The sequence below is a fragment of the Tiliqua scincoides genome, chromosome 12 (assembly GCF_035046505.1).
Source record: "Tiliqua scincoides isolate rTilSci1 chromosome 12, rTilSci1.hap2, whole genome shotgun sequence".
Classification (NCBI taxonomy): Eukaryota; Metazoa; Chordata; class Lepidosauria; order Squamata; family Scincidae; genus Tiliqua; species Tiliqua scincoides.
The window spans coordinates 588,326-605,454 of record NC_089832.1 but is presented as its reverse complement, the minus strand read 5'-3'; the positions used below and the strand labels follow the sequence as shown (position 1 = coordinate 605,454).

At 56.9% G+C, this 17,129-nt stretch overlaps 1 protein-coding gene across 2 annotated transcripts in view; it reads left to right on the top strand.

The window, feature by feature from the left end:
* The first annotated feature begins 533 nt into the window (after window positions 1-533).
* The window catches only part of PHKA1 (phosphorylase kinase regulatory subunit alpha 1), a 30,860-nt gene continuing 14,264 nt past the window's right edge, over window positions 534-17,129 (top strand). For both annotated transcript variants that reach the window (XM_066639980.1, XM_066639979.1), the window contains exons 1-18: window positions 534-715; window positions 3,537-3,695; window positions 4,812-4,859; window positions 5,631-5,799; window positions 5,905-5,987; window positions 7,306-7,386; window positions 7,976-8,074; window positions 8,410-8,556; window positions 8,819-8,872; window positions 9,723-9,845; window positions 10,029-10,124; window positions 11,140-11,247; window positions 11,542-11,620; window positions 12,396-12,530; window positions 12,925-13,034; window positions 13,648-13,792; window positions 14,082-14,160; window positions 14,750-14,925. In XM_066639980.1, coding sequence (XP_066496077.1) covers window positions 638-715; window positions 3,537-3,695; window positions 4,812-4,859; window positions 5,631-5,799; window positions 5,905-5,987; window positions 7,306-7,386; window positions 7,976-8,074; window positions 8,410-8,556; window positions 8,819-8,872; window positions 9,723-9,845; window positions 10,029-10,124; window positions 11,140-11,247; window positions 11,542-11,620; window positions 12,396-12,530; window positions 12,925-13,034; window positions 13,648-13,792; window positions 14,082-14,160; window positions 14,750-14,925 — 1,969 coding nt within the window. In that variant the 5' untranslated portion in view covers window positions 534-637. The remainder of the gene's footprint in view (window positions 716-3,536; window positions 3,696-4,811; window positions 4,860-5,630; window positions 5,800-5,904; window positions 5,988-7,305; window positions 7,387-7,975; window positions 8,075-8,409; window positions 8,557-8,818; window positions 8,873-9,722; window positions 9,846-10,028; window positions 10,125-11,139; window positions 11,248-11,541; window positions 11,621-12,395; window positions 12,531-12,924; window positions 13,035-13,647; window positions 13,793-14,081; window positions 14,161-14,749; window positions 14,926-17,129) is intronic.

Here is a 17,129-nt window from a genome sequence, read left to right as displayed (position 1 = left end):
CTGCTTATAATCCAGGGGTGTGAAACATAAGACATGGGCTCTTCCAGCTGTGGCCTCTGGAAGCTCTGTGCCCGCCTTCAGGCTCTCCCAGCACCACCACTGGCTGCTCTGGGCTGTGCTGGGGGTCAGGGCTGAGAGGGCAGCCCCTGTTCTTCCCCCACGCAATGAGCTTGACACCCCGAGGCGATGGATGTCCGTCGCCCCTCCCTGGCGCGCAGCTCCTCCTCTGGCCGGCAGGGGGCGCGCGGGCGCCGCGAAGCGAGCGGAGGCCCCGGCGAAGAAACTTCCAAGCAGCAGAAGTTCCTTCGCGGTCCTGGCCGGGCGCGAGTCCGCCTGGCGGGCGCCGGACGACCCGCGCCGGGGAGCTGGGGGGAGGCAGGCAGGCAGGCAGGCGCGCCCCGCAACCCGCGGGAGGGCTGCGCCGGGGCCTCGCGGGGGCCGCCTCCGCCGACGGGACGGGAGCGCCGGACCCCTTGCGCGCCCTGCCAGGACCTGCGGGCCCCGCGAAGGCGGCGTCGGGGCGGGGCGGAGGCCGCCGGCTGCTGTCCCCGCCTCACCCCGGCAGGTGCCCGCGGGGCTCACTGCCTGCGACGCGGGAGGAGCGCGACCGGGACCGGAGGCGGCGGCGGCGGCGGCGATGCGCAGCAGGAGCAACTCCGGGGTGCGGCTGGACGGCTACGGCCGCCTGGTGCAGCAGACCATCCTCCGGCACCAGGTGGGCAGGAGCGGCCAGGAGCGCCCGGGCACCGCGGCCTCGGGCTCCCTGCGGAACGGCCTCCCCTTCGGGCGGAGGCTGCGGGGGCTGCCTGCAGAACGCGCAACGGCCCGGGGGCCCGAGCGTGGCTGGCCCGCCCCCCCCCCCGCTGGGTCTCCTGAGCAGTCGGCGGGGCCAGTCGCGTGCTCTCCGTCCAAGGCGAGCTGGCCAGCGCTCGTGCCCCCCCCCCTCGTGCCCTGCGTTGCTGTACGCAGACGGGCTCCTCGACCCGAGCAGGAGTGCGGCCCTTCAGCGACTCTGGGGCCGGCTGGCAGGCAGGCAGGCAGGCAGGCAGCGGTTCTCATGGCCCCCGACTCCCTCCCGCGGGGCAACTCCAGGACCCGCGGCTGGAGAGGCCCCCGCCGCCCCTCCCCGTCTCTGCGCCAAGTGGGAGACGCCAGGCCAGCTCTCCTGAACGGCATTCACGTCGGGGGGGACGGGACGGGGACGCCAAGGCTGCTGCTCCCAGCCAGGGGAGGGGGCGGCCTCCGCCCGCAAAGGCGCAGCCCGCGTGACTGATGTGCTGACTGAGTCGCGGTACTTGCTGTGACTGCTCTGGGCAGGAGTCCAGGCCCATCCTGGCAGTGTGGACCCCTCTCTGTCTGGCTGGGGAAGGGACTCTGTTCCAGGGCAACCATGGCAGTCGAGCAGGCTGGCCTGCCAAGGCAGGGAGCCACTGGCCGGATTTGAGCTGGCATTTTCCAGTGCATCTCTTAACGGGGGGGGGGGGGGGGGCTGGATGCACTTCCCTGCAGGCATTTGGTGAGCCCTGCCCCGCTCTGAAGTGGCACAAGCCTTCCCTACCTCAGCCTGATGTGCTGCTTCCGAGGCAGAAGGCCTGCAGTGAATGTGGGGGAGAGGGGCTGTGCGCACTTATTTGCTTGTAGGACATGAAGTCACCAGTGCTGAGTTGCTCCATGGCTTCCACAAGGAGGAGGACAGCGGCCTGGGCTGCAGGCTTGAGGAGCATGCCAGGCTCCTGCCTAGGTCCTTCCTCTCCAACAGCCCCCAGAATAGAGGTGGATGCCCTTGGGAAGCAGCCCTATCCAGAGCAGTGCTGTAGCTAAGGGGGTGTAGGGGGCAGCAGTTGCACCGGGCATCAAGCTTTAGGGGGGGACAACAAACTGAGCTTGACACTAGTGACCAAAATTGTGAAAATGTATGAATAATACCATCATGTTATATATCATTGGAAAGGTAATTTAATGTAGAATGCAGTGAAACAAATCACACCGGAATATCTGTATTCTATCAAAAGTTATGACCAATTAACCATAAAATAAAAACGCAACTGCCTTATGGAACAAAAAGTGGATTTTTTGAACTCAAAACTGACCTATGAAATTGTTTGTTCTGAGAGGCAATGACATGTTATCATGATTCAGCATGAAACCAATAAGGTGTTAATTTGAGTCAGCTGTCCTTTCCTTGCATCGTAATACAGGTACCCCTGCTAACTGGGTAAAAAGGCACTTTTTCATGTGATATTCCTCTTATATTTAGCAGGGGAGAATAACCATCCCTCTTCACTCCAGCACAGTGTCTCGAACCACTCAAGGGCACACTTTTTATTTATTTACTTAATTAAATTTGATTTTGTCTGGGGGGCTACAACTCTTCTTTGACGGCAGGTAGCAGAGAGATGCCTTAGCTCTGCCACTGACTGGGGGAGGCAGCAGAGCAAGTGGGTGGCCAGCTGCTGGAGGAGGAGGTGGGTTCCTCCCACTTTTCACTTTTTAAAAAGCCCAGGTGTGACATCACTTCCTGTTGTGACATCACTTTGGGGGCAACATTTTGAGCTTGGCAACGGGCTACACAGTCATTAGCTACGCCACTGATCCAGAGTCCGGCCATTGTCCCAGCTGGCCCACAGTTGGCTGCTCTGACTGAAGTTGTACGGACATCTCATGTGGCACACTGGCAAATGTTTGTGCTTTATTGTAGTTGCTCATCCCAGAGGGCAGGAGAGGGTTGCCACTTACGGGGCAGGATCCTGCTTGCACAGCTTCCTAATTTCCATAAGCCCAAAAGACAGAGATGAACCTTTGCATTGCAGCATAGTGACCTCAAGGCTGAGCTGAAAATCAGTTCTTCCCTGGTCTGCGTCTCATCCCTGTCATGGATCCTCACTAGGTGGCCTTGGGCAAGCCAGTCCCTCTCAGTCTTGGTCTTCCCCATGTGCAATATGGGAGTAATACTTGCAGGGTGTATGACTTTAGTGGTTGGTGTGAGGACCACGTGGAAGTTATGCATGTGAAACCTTTTACATGCTCAGAAAGTGCGAGACAAACGCCACATGTGATGATCTGGTTTTAATTGGAAGCAAGGGGTTCTGAGAAGTGTCTAGAGCAGGGGTCTCCAAACCCTGGCCCGGGGGCCAGATGTGGCCCGCAGTGAGCCTCTTGTCTCCTAAAAGCCTCTGGCCCACTTGACTGAACATGACCAGAGCTGTACTCTGATGGCATCTGGAGGGTATTCTGAGGGCCGGAGCGGCTGAGTGGATGAGTGCACTCATTCATTTATTCATTCATCTAAGTTCCTTCTCTAATTTATTTATTTAAATTTTATATTTAAATCTTTTTCCGGCCCTCAGCACTGTGCCAGGTATTTCATGTGGCCCTCTGTCCACGAAGTTTGGAGACCCCTGGTCTAGAGCATCGCTGGGGGGTGCAGGCTCTCTCACCCCACCCATGGCTACAGCTTGCTGTGGGGTGCTGTTCCGTGGCGACCTGACCACTGTCAGCTTGGTGGCTTTGCTGACTTTCCTGTGCTTGCTCCGCAGAACCCAGTCACGGGGCTGCTTCCGGCCAGCTGCGACCACAAAGACGCCTGGGTCCGAGATAACGTCTACAGCATCCTGGCGGTGTGGGCCCTGGGCCTGGCCTACCGCAAGAATGCAGACCGCGATGAGGACAAGGCAAAGGCGTACGAACTGGAGCAGGTGTGTGGGAATAGCTGGGCTTGCAGTGTCTGTGGGGGTCCCCACCCAGTTGCCCTCTGTTCAGGCCAGGGGTTTATGGAACGATGTCACAGTGAAAGGGAGGCCTTCCCATGAGGTGCCTGCCCCCCCTTGCCTGTGATGCTTTCTCCTCTGCCCTCTCTTTGCCTCAGAATCGTCTGCAGCTAGAAAGGGCTCAACCTGCATGAGTGACTGTGGCCACACTTGGAATACTAGACATGGTTCTGGCTGCCACCCCTCAGGAAGGAGGCTGTAGAGAGCCAGAGAAGGTGCCCAGGAGGGCAGCCTCAGTGACTAGGGGGCTGGAATGTCTTCCTTGTGAGAGGAGGTCGCAGCGTTCAGGGCTTTTCAGCCTGAGAAAACGACACCAAAGTGGAGCTTTGGGGAGAGAGAGAAATGTGTTCCCTCCTCCCTCTCCCAGTGCTAGAAGCAGGGGACGCCCCATAAAACTGTCTGAAGTCAGTAGGAAGGCCTCCTGCACACGGCACACAACTAATCTGTGAATCTGGTGGCGACCACTAGTTTGGCTGGTTTTAAAAAGAGATTGGACGACTTGACGGCCAGCCGTGTGCTGCTCCGAGTTCAGGGGGAGGGAGACGGGAAGGCGGCATTGTCTGGCTCGCCTGCTTGTGAGCACCTCAGGAACAGCTGGGGGACCCCTGTGGAAGGGAGCATGTTGGACCAGCGGGGCTCCTTGTGTCTGATCCAGCAGAACTTTGTTGTGTTCAGGACTCTGGACCTTGTCCCTCCTTGTGGTAGCCAGGACCAGCCTTGCCTGCCAGCCGCACGGTTGCGCAGCTTCAGTGGAAGCCCCACTTAGCTTCCCTCTGGGGTGTGGTGACAACATCATTGCCATGCAGTCTGCAGTTGCCCCCTTGCAGCCACATAGGGCTCCATGCAGCTGGGGTGGGGACTAAGAGGAAAGATTTGCTGGACTGACCTGGTCAGCGAGCAGATGGCTGTGCGAGGAGGGTGAGGGCCGGCTCCGGTTACAGGCCGGGCTTTGCAAAGGTCACCCGTGAGCCGCCTGTCCTGCTGAGCAAGGGCTGGGTCCTTCCTGTGGAATGCCTGGCACTGACTGGCCTCTCCTTTTCGCAGAGCGTGGTGAAACTGATGCGGGGCCTTCTGCAGTGCATGATGCGGCAGGTACGGTGCTGGGGGCCCCCCTTCCATCCCGATTCTGGCTCAGCAAAGCTCCCGGTTTGCTGAGCCCTCTTGGAGGCTGGCGCTCTGGGTATGGTTTGCTGAGCCCTCTTGGAGGCTGGCGCTCTGGGTATGGTGCTCGGCCCAGCCCGCTGGGGGAGGGGAATCCACTTTGATGTTCCCCATGGGGTACTGCAGGATGCCTGGATACTTGGAGTGATGCCTGCCCTTCTCAGACCATGGCCCACAGAGACCAACCCCACATTCCTGGCCCCCTTTCCGACCGTCAGAGAGAAGAGGATGGGGTAGGAGAGACTCCCAGTGTGTGCAAGAGGCCTGTGAATTGTTGGTCTGGGCACTGATGCAGGGAACGCTGCCACTGGAGTTCTTTCCTCCTCCTGCCTTTCAGGGGTCCTGACTTGTGAAGTTCTTTTCCTGCCCTGAGGCAGCCTAGGAAAGGGCGCTGATGCATTCCTGGAGATGGGATCCTGGCTCAGTAGGAGAGCCTGCAACAGGCTCAGTTGCTGGCCACATCTCCAGGCAGTCCTGGGAAGGACTCTGTTCTGCCTGAGACCCTGGAGAGCTGCTGTTGCTGCCGCCAGTCAGAGTAGGCCATGGGTTGCTTCCCCTGTTCGCATGGCAGATGCTAGCAGAGTGCCGTCTGAGATGGCAAGCACGGAGTCTGAAGGAGGGTGTCAGCTCAGAAAGGAAGGAGATGGGAGTCCTCCAGGGGTGCAGCCTCAGGGGTCCTTCCTGTGCCCGGGGGTCTTTCAGATGGACAAGGTGGAGGCCTTCAAGTACAGCCAGAGCACCAAGGACTCCCTGCACGCCAAGTACAACACCAGCACCTGTGCTACAGTGGTGGGGGACGACCAGTGGGGCCACCTGCAGCTGGACGCCACCTCCCTGTACCTGCTCATGCTGGCGCAGATGACAGCCTCAGGTAAGACTGGCTCCAGCTGCAGCCGTGTCCCTCCTGGGCCCTGGGGGGCCTGGTGGGCGCTTGGACCCTGGCTCACCTCCCTAATCTTTCCCTCTCCCATCTCAGGGCTTCACATCATCCACAGTCTGGATGAAGTCAGCTGTATCCAGAACCTCATCTTCTACATTGAGGCGGCTTACAAGACGGCCGTGAGTCCTGATCTGGGTAGCTGGTGGGGGGGGGGTATCTTGTGACCTGCCTTAGGGGGGAGCCAGATCAGGGCTGCAGCAGTTGGAGATTGCAGGGCCTCTGAGCATCCTTGGGGTCTCAGGAAGGCAAAGCTGGCAGGGGTGAGCCAAGAGGGGCAAAGAGCCGGGGCTTGCTTGTCTTGGGCAGAAGCACCTGACCCCTCATGGCTGGGGAAAGCTGGAAACTTGTGGCCTGCCTTCAGTGGTGAGGTTGGGAATGTCTTTGTATTGGTGGGTGAGTTTAAGTTTGTCCTGCCCTCCTCCCCTCTCCCAGGCTGTGGGATCAGCCACTGAGCCCCAGGCCCACCCTGTCTTTTGTAGGGAAGTGAAGTGATCTGGCCAGATGCCCGCAGAGTGTCGCTGCTGAAGTCACTTTGCATGCTGAAGTTTCCCTGTGTGGCCCAGGCAAACCACAGACTGGGCCTCAGGCAGAATCTGGGAAACAGGACTGACTTCTAGAGTCCCTCGGCTCTTTTGCAAAGGGCAGAACAGCTGCAGGCCGGATCTGATGGCAGCAGCTGACCTCCTGCGGCTGGGAAGTGAAAGCGCCACAACTCCCCCAAGGGGACAAGGGCTGGAACAGACTTGGGAGCGTGTGGGTGGAGCCTCTTGGCTAGGTGGGGGCAGCTGAGTGACCCCTTGCCCTCTTGCTTCTGTCCACCTGCTCCCTTTTCTGGACCTGGAACAAGCAGCCCTCCTGGCATGGCTGTGCTACTCTTTGGGGGGAGCTGAGCACTGTGATGTGGGGACTGGTTGCTCTTAAAGGAACAAGGAGCATTTAGCCTCTATGCCAGTGGTTCTCACACATTTAGCACCCCCTTTTTAGAATGAGAATCTGTCAGGACCCACCGGAAGTGATGTCATGACCGGAAGTGAGATCATCAAGCACGAAAATTTTTCACAATCCTAGGTTGCAATCCTGCCCACACTTTCCCAGGAGTAAATCCCATTGACTATCATTGTTAAAAGAATATGTATAGTAGCTTGATAAAAGTACAGGTTTGTCACATTTCCCCAAATGCAGTCATACATCATGATAGCATTAAGTCTAATATATTAACGATAAAACATTGAAATGAATGGGGACCCACCTGAAATTGGCTCGCAACCCACCTCGTGGGTCCTGACCCCTAGTTTGGGAAACATTGCCTTATACCACTCACCTGCTCTTCCTTCTAGCTGTGGGGGGCCCTGCAGGGGAGCTGCCTCTACGCTGGCCTGGCTGGGCGAAAGGAACTTCCTGCCTCTGTGTCTGTGTGTGTCTGTGTGTCTTTGGCAGGACTTTGGGATATGGGAGCGTGGCGACAAGACAAACCAAGGAATCACGGAGCTGAACGCCAGTTCGGTGGGCATAGCAAAGGTGAGGGCGTCTGGCTGAGGGGGCCTCTTGTGGAGAAAATGGAGAGGGGGATGACTTGGTAGGTGGCGAGATGGGCACCTTTTTAAGTGGCGTTCTCTTGCATTGGGCAGGGGAGAGCCCTGACCCCCCTCAGCTCAGCCTGGCGCTTTTTGCGATGGCTGCTGCAGGGCCCTCTTTTACATCCCTTCTAACTTGTGAGCCTTTTGGGGACTGGGTACCTTTTGATGGTTTGTTTCTCTGTGTGAACGGCTTTCTGTTGAAAGTGGTCTGTGAGCGTCCTCCGTGGTACTATTGCGCTCTGGAAGGCACTCTTGAGGAGTGGGACGGGGTGGTCATAAAGGGTAGGGAAGCAGCACTGGGAAGCCGGAGTTTGCATGTCCTGAGCACCTGGTGTTCCGCCAAGGGATGTGGACGTTCTCTTTGAGCGCTGTGGCCGAGAGCCATTGCTTGCTCTTTGGTGGCCTTGCGGCAAATGAGACCTCAGGAACCACGAGCCACCAGTTAGTTGCCTTTTCTCCCATTACTTTTCCTCCTGTCTCCACTTTTGTGATGCCTGCTTGACCTGTCTGTTCTCTTCCTTTGGCCCCAGGCGGCCCTTGAGGCCTTGGATGAACTTGACCTCTTTGGTGCCAAGGGGGGCCCCCAGTCTGTGATCCATGTCCTGCCGGATGAGGTGCAGCACTGCCAGGTGAGGACGGGGGACCCCCCCTTGCTTACTACGACAGGGTGCTGGGCATTGGGGCTGCTTTTCAGCTTGCAACAAAGATGAGTATGTAGGAATCTTGGGAAGAGGTGGCCTGATACGCGGAAGGAGGTGGACGTTTGTGTTCCTATATCAGCCTGGCAGCATTCTGGTGACCAGCATATTATACCTACGTGGTGGAACTGGTGACCTGTGTGGCACAGGATTGTGGGCCCTCCTTCCTTCCCTCATGGGCAGAGGTTTCAGCCTGAGCTCCTCTCCCCAGCAGAAGCCACTGCTGTTCTCCTGCCAGCAGGGACATTTTCTCTCTCCCTCTGCAGTCCATTCTTCACTCGATGCTGCCAAGGGCCTCAACCTCCAAAGAGATAGACGCCAGCCTTCTCTCAGTCATCTCATACCCAGCGTTTGCTGTAGAAGACATTGAGGTGGTAGAGAAGACCAAGAAGGAGATCATTGCCAAGCTGCAGGCAAGTGTCCGTGGCCCTGACTGAGCTGCACCACCGGGAAGGAGGTCTTGGGCGTGCCTGCCCTGTGAGTCTCCCCACACCCTGGTCCACACAGGTCTTGGCCTCCTGAGGCACATCTTTGGGCCCAGCTTTGGAGGTGGTATCAGTTTAGTGTTCTCATCCTCCTGCACCTGCGTTTCCAATCTCAGGCCAGCCCCGTCTGCCTTCCGAGGCTGCCTGCCTGGGATGCAGCTCCTTGAGCCAGTGTCCTTTGCTTTCTCAGGGCCGCTACGGCTGCTGCCGATTTCTCCGTGATGGCTACAGAACCCCCAAGGAGGTGAGTGCCAGCAGGTGCTCTGGGCCACCTGGCTTTTCTTCTGCCTTTCCACTGACAAAGTGCTGCAGGTCACTGGCAGGGATGCGATAAATTCCATGAAAACGGAATAAAAACAGGGAACTTTGCTTTCTGCACTTCTTACTTTTGCCAAAAACGGAAATCTGTGAGAAAGTAAAACGGATGAATAACAACCGGTGCGCTTCAGCAGGCAGCCTGTCAAGTCTGACACGAGCTGCGCAGGCAGGAGGGGATGACAAGCCAGGCCAGGCCAGGCCAGGCCAGGCCAGGCCAGGCTTCAGAGCCCTGGCACCTGTCCTTGCAGAAGCTGAGCACTGCCAGGCAGCAGCTTGTGGCTGTCCAGAAGGAAAGAAGGTTGGGCTTAGAGTGTGGTTTGACTGCCCAGTGTGTGTACAATGTATGGCTGGGGCATAGAAGTGTGAAATGGGGCATAGAAGCAGGCGCTTCCTTCAGACCCCTTCCTAAAACTCTTCTTGAGACCCTGTTCCCAACACGGGCAAGGCTTGTGCCTGTGCCACTGCGGCCATTGCTGTCCCCCCCCCCACCTCAGTTCCCTGCCTGCTCTCTGTTTGCTCTCGCCTTGGGGGCAGGGACTGTGTGTCACGCGCCATGCGTGCTAGTTGAGCTACAAGCAATAGGTGCATGGGTGTTGCAGGAGTGCCCTTGTGAGTGCATGTCCGTTGCGGGGTACACAACGGATGATCGTTGTAGTCCTCTTCCCTGCCTTATGGACCCTCCAAGCTAGGCGATGCCTGTGCCCTGGTAGTCCTTTCTATGCCAGTGCAGCAGACCTTCCACAGTGCTTCCCCTGACCCATCCCCCGGTCTTCCAGGACCCCAACCGCCTGTACTATGAGCCAGCAGAGCTGAAACTCTTTGAGAACATCGAGTGTGAGTGGCCCCTCTTCTGGACCTACCTGATCATTGATGGCATCTTCAGTGGCAATGTGGAGCAGGTGAGCAGGTGGGGGGCAGCTGGGGGCTCTCGGCAAGAGTAGTGGGAGGACAGGGCTAGTCCTGCAGTTCCTCGCCTGCGTGGAGAGGGGCACCCAGTCCAGGCTGGGGGTCCAGACAAGAACTGGAGCTGGCCCTGGTCTCACGAACCAGTCCTGATTGCTTCCCTGCCCCTCTCTGTCCAGGTCCAGGAATATCGCGAGGCCCTGGAAGGCGTCCTCATCAAGGGGAAGAATGGGATCCAGCTGCTCCCAGAGCTGTACAGCGTCCCTCTGGAGAAGGTGAGCAACTGGGGCTTTCTCCAGATTCTTGGGCCAGCAGGAGCTTTCCCATGAAATCGGAGGGCACGTGTGCTTCCCCAGAGGCAAAAGAGTGATGCATGTGTGAATCCACTCTAGATAGGCCTGCTCTCAGGTTTGGCAGGTCGTCTTGACTTGGGTTTCTCCTCCTGGTGTTGCAACTCAATGTCCTCTTTGACGTCCTTTTCTTAGAATGAACAGTGTTGGTGGTAGCAAGAAAATCTTGTAATTCTGTAATAATCTGCTGGCAAAATCAGGAGGTGTTTTTACAACGACATCCTGCAAAACTTTGAATTTTCCAGGTGCTGCCTGACAGTCCTGATAATCCCAGCAGAGGGCTTTGCCTTTGCACATCTTGCAGCTGCGTGGGCTTGTTTCTTGGGAGTGGCCCAAAAGCAGTTTGGTACCGGGGGGGGGGGGGGGGAATCGAACCAGCGCTCTTTCTGCCTGGTGGTCAGGCAGCTCTTTGGTTTTTGCCACTTCATTAGTGGTGAGGATCCAGCCGTCGCTAGTGAATACTGCGCATGTCACGTGTTTTGAATTCCACATGCGGTAAAGCCAGGCAAGCAGAATTCTTTGCTGCCTGCCAGCAATCTTACCGGGGGCACTTCTAGGAATACGGAGCTTCCAGTTTTTTCCTCATGACTCTTAAGGTGCTGACCACGGCTTCAGAGAGGGTAGGGCTGCCCGGATAATATCCCAGGGCCCCAACATGAAATGCGCCCCCCAAGTATTTGGGGGCTTCAATAATGTTGGTGGGGGGACTTGCCCTTCAGTGGGAACAACCCAAATGCTCTGAAGGGGAAGCTTTGTCCAGGCTTCCCCGGAGGAGGGGATCCACCTACCCTTTCTGCAGGCCTGGGGCCTGCCCTGATTTGGGCTTGCTGTTGCCCAAGAAGCCCCTCCTGGCCCACATCTCCCCCTAGTGGTTGAACTCCTGCTGGCTGCTGCCAGCTTCTCATGCCCTTCCCCCCACCTCGCTGGTCTTGTCTTCCAGGTGGATGAGGAGTACTGCAACCCTCACACAGTCGACCGGGTGCCCTTGGGCAAGCTGCCCCTTATGTGGGGCCAGTCTCTCTACATCCTGGGCTGCCTCATGGCAGAGGTGAGGCTCTTTCTGCAGGGTCTGATCCAGTTGAGCACAGCAGCCTGGCTCTCCTGCATGGGCGACTTACCGCCCTTGCTTGGGAAGGGTGGATCTGGGTGCCCCTGCTCCCTCGTGGGGGCTGGTGGGCAGCAGGAGCCTGGCTCTTGCCCTGCTGCAGGGCAGGGCTGGTGGGCAGTGGGGCTTCTTTGTGCCCTCTTTCCCCCATAGTAGTCTGGTTGTGCCCCATGGGCGCTCTGCTGTTAAAGCGCAGTGCTTGTGACTGGCAGGCTGAACTGCCCCCTCTGTTTGCAGGGCTTTCTGGCTCCAGGGGAAATCGATCCTCTCAACCGCAGGTTTTCAACAGTCCCGAAGCCGGATGTGGTGGTACAAGGTGAGCAAAGCCAGCCAGGGTGGGGGCTGCACAGGGTGAGTGGGGCGGATCTCTCGGGAGCGAGTGAAGAGGCAGGAATGGTGCAGGTCTCACTGCTTCGGAGGGGGGATGACCCTCTGGCTAAGAGGGGGGCTTCAGCTGGTGCACAGACTGCTGGAGATGCCGGCGTGCTTTAGAGCGGAGGCCTTTGCTGGCCTAGTGCTGGCAATCTGACTGAGCCTTGCACCCCTTCCCCATTCTGTGTCTGTTGCTGCTGCTTCCAGATCCTTCTGATGCCAGCCGAGGGACCCTTTGCTTCCCCATGCGAGAGACCAAGATGCAGCCCCCAGATATTGGAGGGAGCACCTGAGTGCTTTGGGAAACGTTCCTCGAGTTGCGTGGGGGCTGGGGGTGGCGTCCTTGGTCACCATCTCTACCTGCTGACCTGTTTATAGTAACCGTACTTGGCATTTGTAAGGAGAGCTTCCGATGCCTGCTTTGGATTTTCTGTTCCATTTCACCAGGTGCCTTTCTGTTTAGTTCCATGTGGAAGTAAACCCCATTGAGCCAAATGGAACTCGAGTCCAGGCAAACGTGTCTCGGATTGTAGCCTTAGTACCAGTTCGCTCTTACTGCAGACAGGGAAGACTGAGGCTGAGGGAGGGTGGCTTGTCCAAGGCCACTGAGTGAGGACTCCTAGCAAGGGACTCAGAGAAGCAGCTCCGACCTGTAGCTTGGTCTCTCGGCTGCCGAGCGAACCTGGCTCTCACCCAGCATGTCCCGCCTCCCTCCCTAGTGTGCATCCTGGCGGAAACGGACACTATTAAGGCCATCTTGCGGAAGGAGGGCCTGGAGGTGGAGACGGTGGCCGACGTGTGGCCCATCCGGGTGCAGCCAGCGCGAATCCTCAGCCACATCTATGCACGACTGGGTGAGCAGAGACTCCAACAGAGTTGTGGGCACAGTTCAGGCAGATACCTGTGTGCTTCCACGTGGCTAGGGTTGGGCCTTTGCCTCCTCCTGCCCCAGTCACGGGCTCCCCGGGGGCAGCAGTCTGGGAAGGTGGATGCAACCCATCTCTGTCCAGGAGCTTGGAGGACCCTCTGCTGTGGAATCTGGAGCAGCTCTCCAGGGTAGCACTTGAGCAAGATGTGGGGTGGGCAGGGAGGGCCCGTACTCCTTGCCTTAACCCTCCGTGTTCAGGGATTCGGTGCCACCTGGTTCTGGCGGCAGTCACTGGAGGAGCTGCAGACACGCCACGGTTTTGCTCTGCTTCTGCTCTGCTTTGTGGCAGTGATGAGTTTCCCCTCATCTGATCCTCACAGGCCGGAACAAGCGCCTGGGCCTGAGTGGGCGGCCCTTCCGGCACATGGGTGTCCTGGGGACCTCCAAGTTCTATGACATCCGGAACAGCATCTTTGCCTTCACTCCACAGGTGGGTGCAGAAGCTGCTGTGGGGCTCTGGAGGGGCAGGCAATGCTTTGGGCTGCTGTGGGGGAGGAGGAGCAGCAGGTCATGTTCGGGGGGCAGGGTTTTTCTAGAGAGTTTGGGGCCTTCCGAAAAGCATTTTTGTCTGGGTGAGGTCATTCTCACTCAGCACTGTCTGCACTGACCAGCACAGGCCCTCCAGAACCACAGGGAAAAGCTTGGGAGGGGTGGCCAGAGTGTTGCTTCTTAAATGAAACGGTGAGGAAGAAACTGGGCTTCTGATTTGGTGTGACACATACAAGTTCCTCTTTTGCTCGATGCAGAAGGAAGCCCGCTTTGCCCAGAGATGCGGGTCGTGCGCCCAGGAGGAACATGCTTGCTCACTCTGAGCGTTCTCACCCTCGTCGTGGATTAGTTGTCATTACGCGCATGACCATAGCTTAAGGTCCACCTGCCACCACCCTCCTTCACCATTGATTTGCACCCGTGGCTTAGAGCCTGGCTGACCCCTGTGGGGCAGTCCTGACTGACCCCTGTGGGGCAGTCCTGACTGACTGCTCTGCCTCTCCCCCTTCCGGGCTCCTTGGATCCCTTCTTCCCTGTTCCCCACCTTCCTGCAGTTCATAGACCAGCAGCAGTTCTACCTGCCCCTCGACAACAAGATGATTGTGGAGATGCTGCGGACAGACCTCTCGTATCTGTGCAGCTGCTGGCGGATGACGGGACGGCCAACCATCACCTTCCCCGTCTCTCAAACGATGCTCGGTGAGTCTCTGGCTTGCTTGAGAAAGGTCCCCAAAACACAGTGTGGCCCAATTCTGGTGCAGAGTGATTTGTGCAGAGCAGTTGCGCTTCCTCTCACAGGTTGTTGGCAGAGGGTGCCCCCCAAGTGGGAGTGGAGGGGACAGAGGTAATGACCACAAGTCCCACCTGCCTCCTCAAAAGTGGCAGGAGCTGAATGTAGACAGTTGTTGTGGACTGATGTGGCCAGAGATTCCCAAACTGGTGCCATCAGGCGTGTTGTTCATGTGTGTGTTTTTCCTCTATGTGAAAGACGAAACTGGCTCCAGCATCCACCCAGCTGTCTTGGCCACACTGCGGAAGTTGCAGGATGGGTACTTTGGAGGGGCCAGGTGAGCAGAGGGGGCTTATCTAACAGAGGCTCAGTCAGACGGGGGGGGGGGCATCTCCACTGTGGCTTCATCCCTGAGAGGGGGCGGTTCTCGGCTCAGGCTCTCAGCCGAAAGCGTCCACATTCAGACAGTTCTTTGAAGGGAGGGAGGGGCTGGTGCTCCATGGCGGAGCCGTCCCTGCTTTGGTGCCCCTCCAGTGCCATCTCCATTCAAGGCACAGGAAAATTCCTCCCTGGAGTCCTGGAGAGCTGCTGCCGTTCTGCGTTGATGGGCTGAGCAAGGTGGCGCTTGGGCCTGATCCTGCAGGAGGCAGCCCTTGTGCCAGCCACAGTTCCCTGTTGTGGACCCCAGTGGGCATTTGGACCCTGGTTTGCATGGCACAGAGCGTGGCTGGAGGCTTGTGCTCAATGGGCAGCTAGGAAGCTCTTTGCAGTGTGTGAAGGGGGAGTGCTGCTTGTTCTCGCAGCTGCAAACCTTTGCACCCGAACTGGGCGAATGCCAGACTCGCCCCTTCTGGATGAACTAGAAGATGCTGGTCAAGGACCGTGGCTTCTCTCCTGCTCACCCCCTGCCCTTTGCTCTCCCGCAGGATCCAAACTGGTAGGTTGTCTGAGTTCCTCACGACCTCGTGTCGCACGCACCTCAGCTTCATGGACCCCGGGCCAGAGGGTAAGCTCTATGCGGATGACTATGGGCTGAGCCTTGACAGCTTCAGTGATTTAGACCCTGAGGACTGGGTGCATGGCTTGCAGTTCGCGGAAGATGGTAAGGAGCTGGGCTGTCGCCCTGTCTGCACTTGGGGTGTGCCGTGGCAGGAATGCCAGACTTCTTAATCCAGACCATAATGGCCCTGCCTCCCTGGTTCTCATTTAACTCCTATCTGATTCCCCCCCCCATTAACCCTCCTCTAACTTGTGCTGCAGTTTATGAGCAACTCACAGAATTGGCTACTAAGAGTTGCAACTGGGGCAGAGCCCACATCCTCTGGAGGGACAGCACTCGACCCTTCCAGGCAGGGGAGCTTCCTCCCCCCACTGGTTAGTCACTGACGGTCTGCCTAATAGTGTCTTGTAGTGCAAAAGGGACTCCACCTTTCTCTCTGGCTCCTTCACACACTGGACTTCTCTGCACTTAAAATGTGGGGCTGAGGAGTTGAACCTGGTGCCAGAAGTGGACAGGCTAGAAAGGGGGTGGGGAGAAGGGGATGGGGCTGCATCTGGGGCAGACAGTGGCCAAACCTGCTTAAGGTTGGTGCGTCTGTCCCAAATGGGTTTTTCTTAGCGATTCTCAGCACTGTGTGCTGCAGATTCTGCTGAGTGGGGGGTTTGGTCAAAGCACTTTCTGGAGCATAAGATTCCCAAAACCTTTGGAATATTTATTGCTCTCTTGTGGACACTTGCATCTCATTTTTCTATTTTTATAAAATGTGCAAGACAGCTCACAAGAACCAAATGCAAAATCATTGAGACAAACTTTAAAAACAGCAAAGCAGGCCTAAGACAAGGCAGGACGTAAAACAGCAGGGTATTGATTTCTTTGTCTAGGGAATGTTGCCATATTGCTCCGAAGGCAGTTTTTTCTATAAGAACAACATGTGCTGGGAAAAGATCAAACAGGCTTTTGAATTGCAGAGAACCCTGCAAATCCTAAACCCTAAAATCAGGCAAGATGGAAAGGCAGCAGCATTTTGGGGGTGCAGGTGGACAGTGCTTACAGATTCCAGTGAAACTTCAGTAAGAGCAGTCTGCCTAAGGTTTCTTTGTGGCTATCTTTCCAGTCGACCTGATGAAGAACTCTTCTAGAAAACTTGAAAACTGTTTTATTTGTGCATGTGAAAGAGATCCCGTCATGTACACTACTCTTGACGTAGTCAACCTTGGCCAGCTGCATATGCTCCGGTCAAGAAGGAAGGGGGCATGTGAACTCTGCTTCTGTCCCAGGAAGGGCAGGGGTCAAAGAGCTGCCTGGTTCTAGGAATCTCCTCTGAAGCTGCCCTTGCGGACCTCTGACCCTCTCCCGTCACTCACAGTCCTTGTCTACACAAACCCTCTCCTTACCCCCCCCCCAATTTGGCTCCTCGGTTTAATCATTTCATCCCATTAACAGTGTCTGCTGGACCCGGCTTGCGGTCATGCGCTCCCTACCACCTCCAAATGTGCATGTGGCTTCTCTCCAGGCACTCACCTGTGCTCCTTGGCCAGCTTTTGCTCAAAGCCATGGCTGCATGGAGATTCTGGGGGGAGGGTGGAGGCTGTTCTGGTTGCTTGTCTTGTGTGCATGGTGTTGGAGCCTGATGCTTGTTCTCTGGGGTGGGGCTAAGGCTGTTATGGGGGGCGCTGCTCAGGGGAAAGACTTGTAGCTTGGGCAGAAGCTCTGCTTGTGTTGGAGCCCTAGCAGCCTTCTGGGGGCAGAAAGGACAGGCTCCCCAGTGACCCCTTGCTGGAGATGGGGCAAAGCAGAGAGGCTCCTGCACATTCATGTGTCTGCCTCCACCAGGACTTTAGAACATAAGAAGAGCCCTCCTGGATCAGGCCAAAGGCCCATGTAGTCCAGCTTCCTGTATCTCACAGTGGCCCACCAGATGCCTCAGGGAGCACACAAGACAAGAGACCTGCGTCACATTGCCACTACCTTGCATTTGGCATTCTTCTAAAATCAGGCAGTTACATATACTCATCATGGTTTGTAACCTGTGATGGACATTTCCTCCAGAAATCTGTCTCATTCCCTTCTAAAGGCATCTAGGCCTTCAGGTGGCATATGCACATCCTGTGGCAAGGACTTCCACAGATTAATTACACACTGGGTAAAGAAATACTTTCTTTTGTCCGTTCTAACTCTCCCAGCACTCAATTTAGTGGATGTTCCCTGGTTCTGGTGTTGTGTGAGAGGGAAAAGAACATCCCTCTCTCCGGTCATCCATCCCCTGCATAATTTAGTACATCTCAGTCATGTCCCCCTTCAAGTCA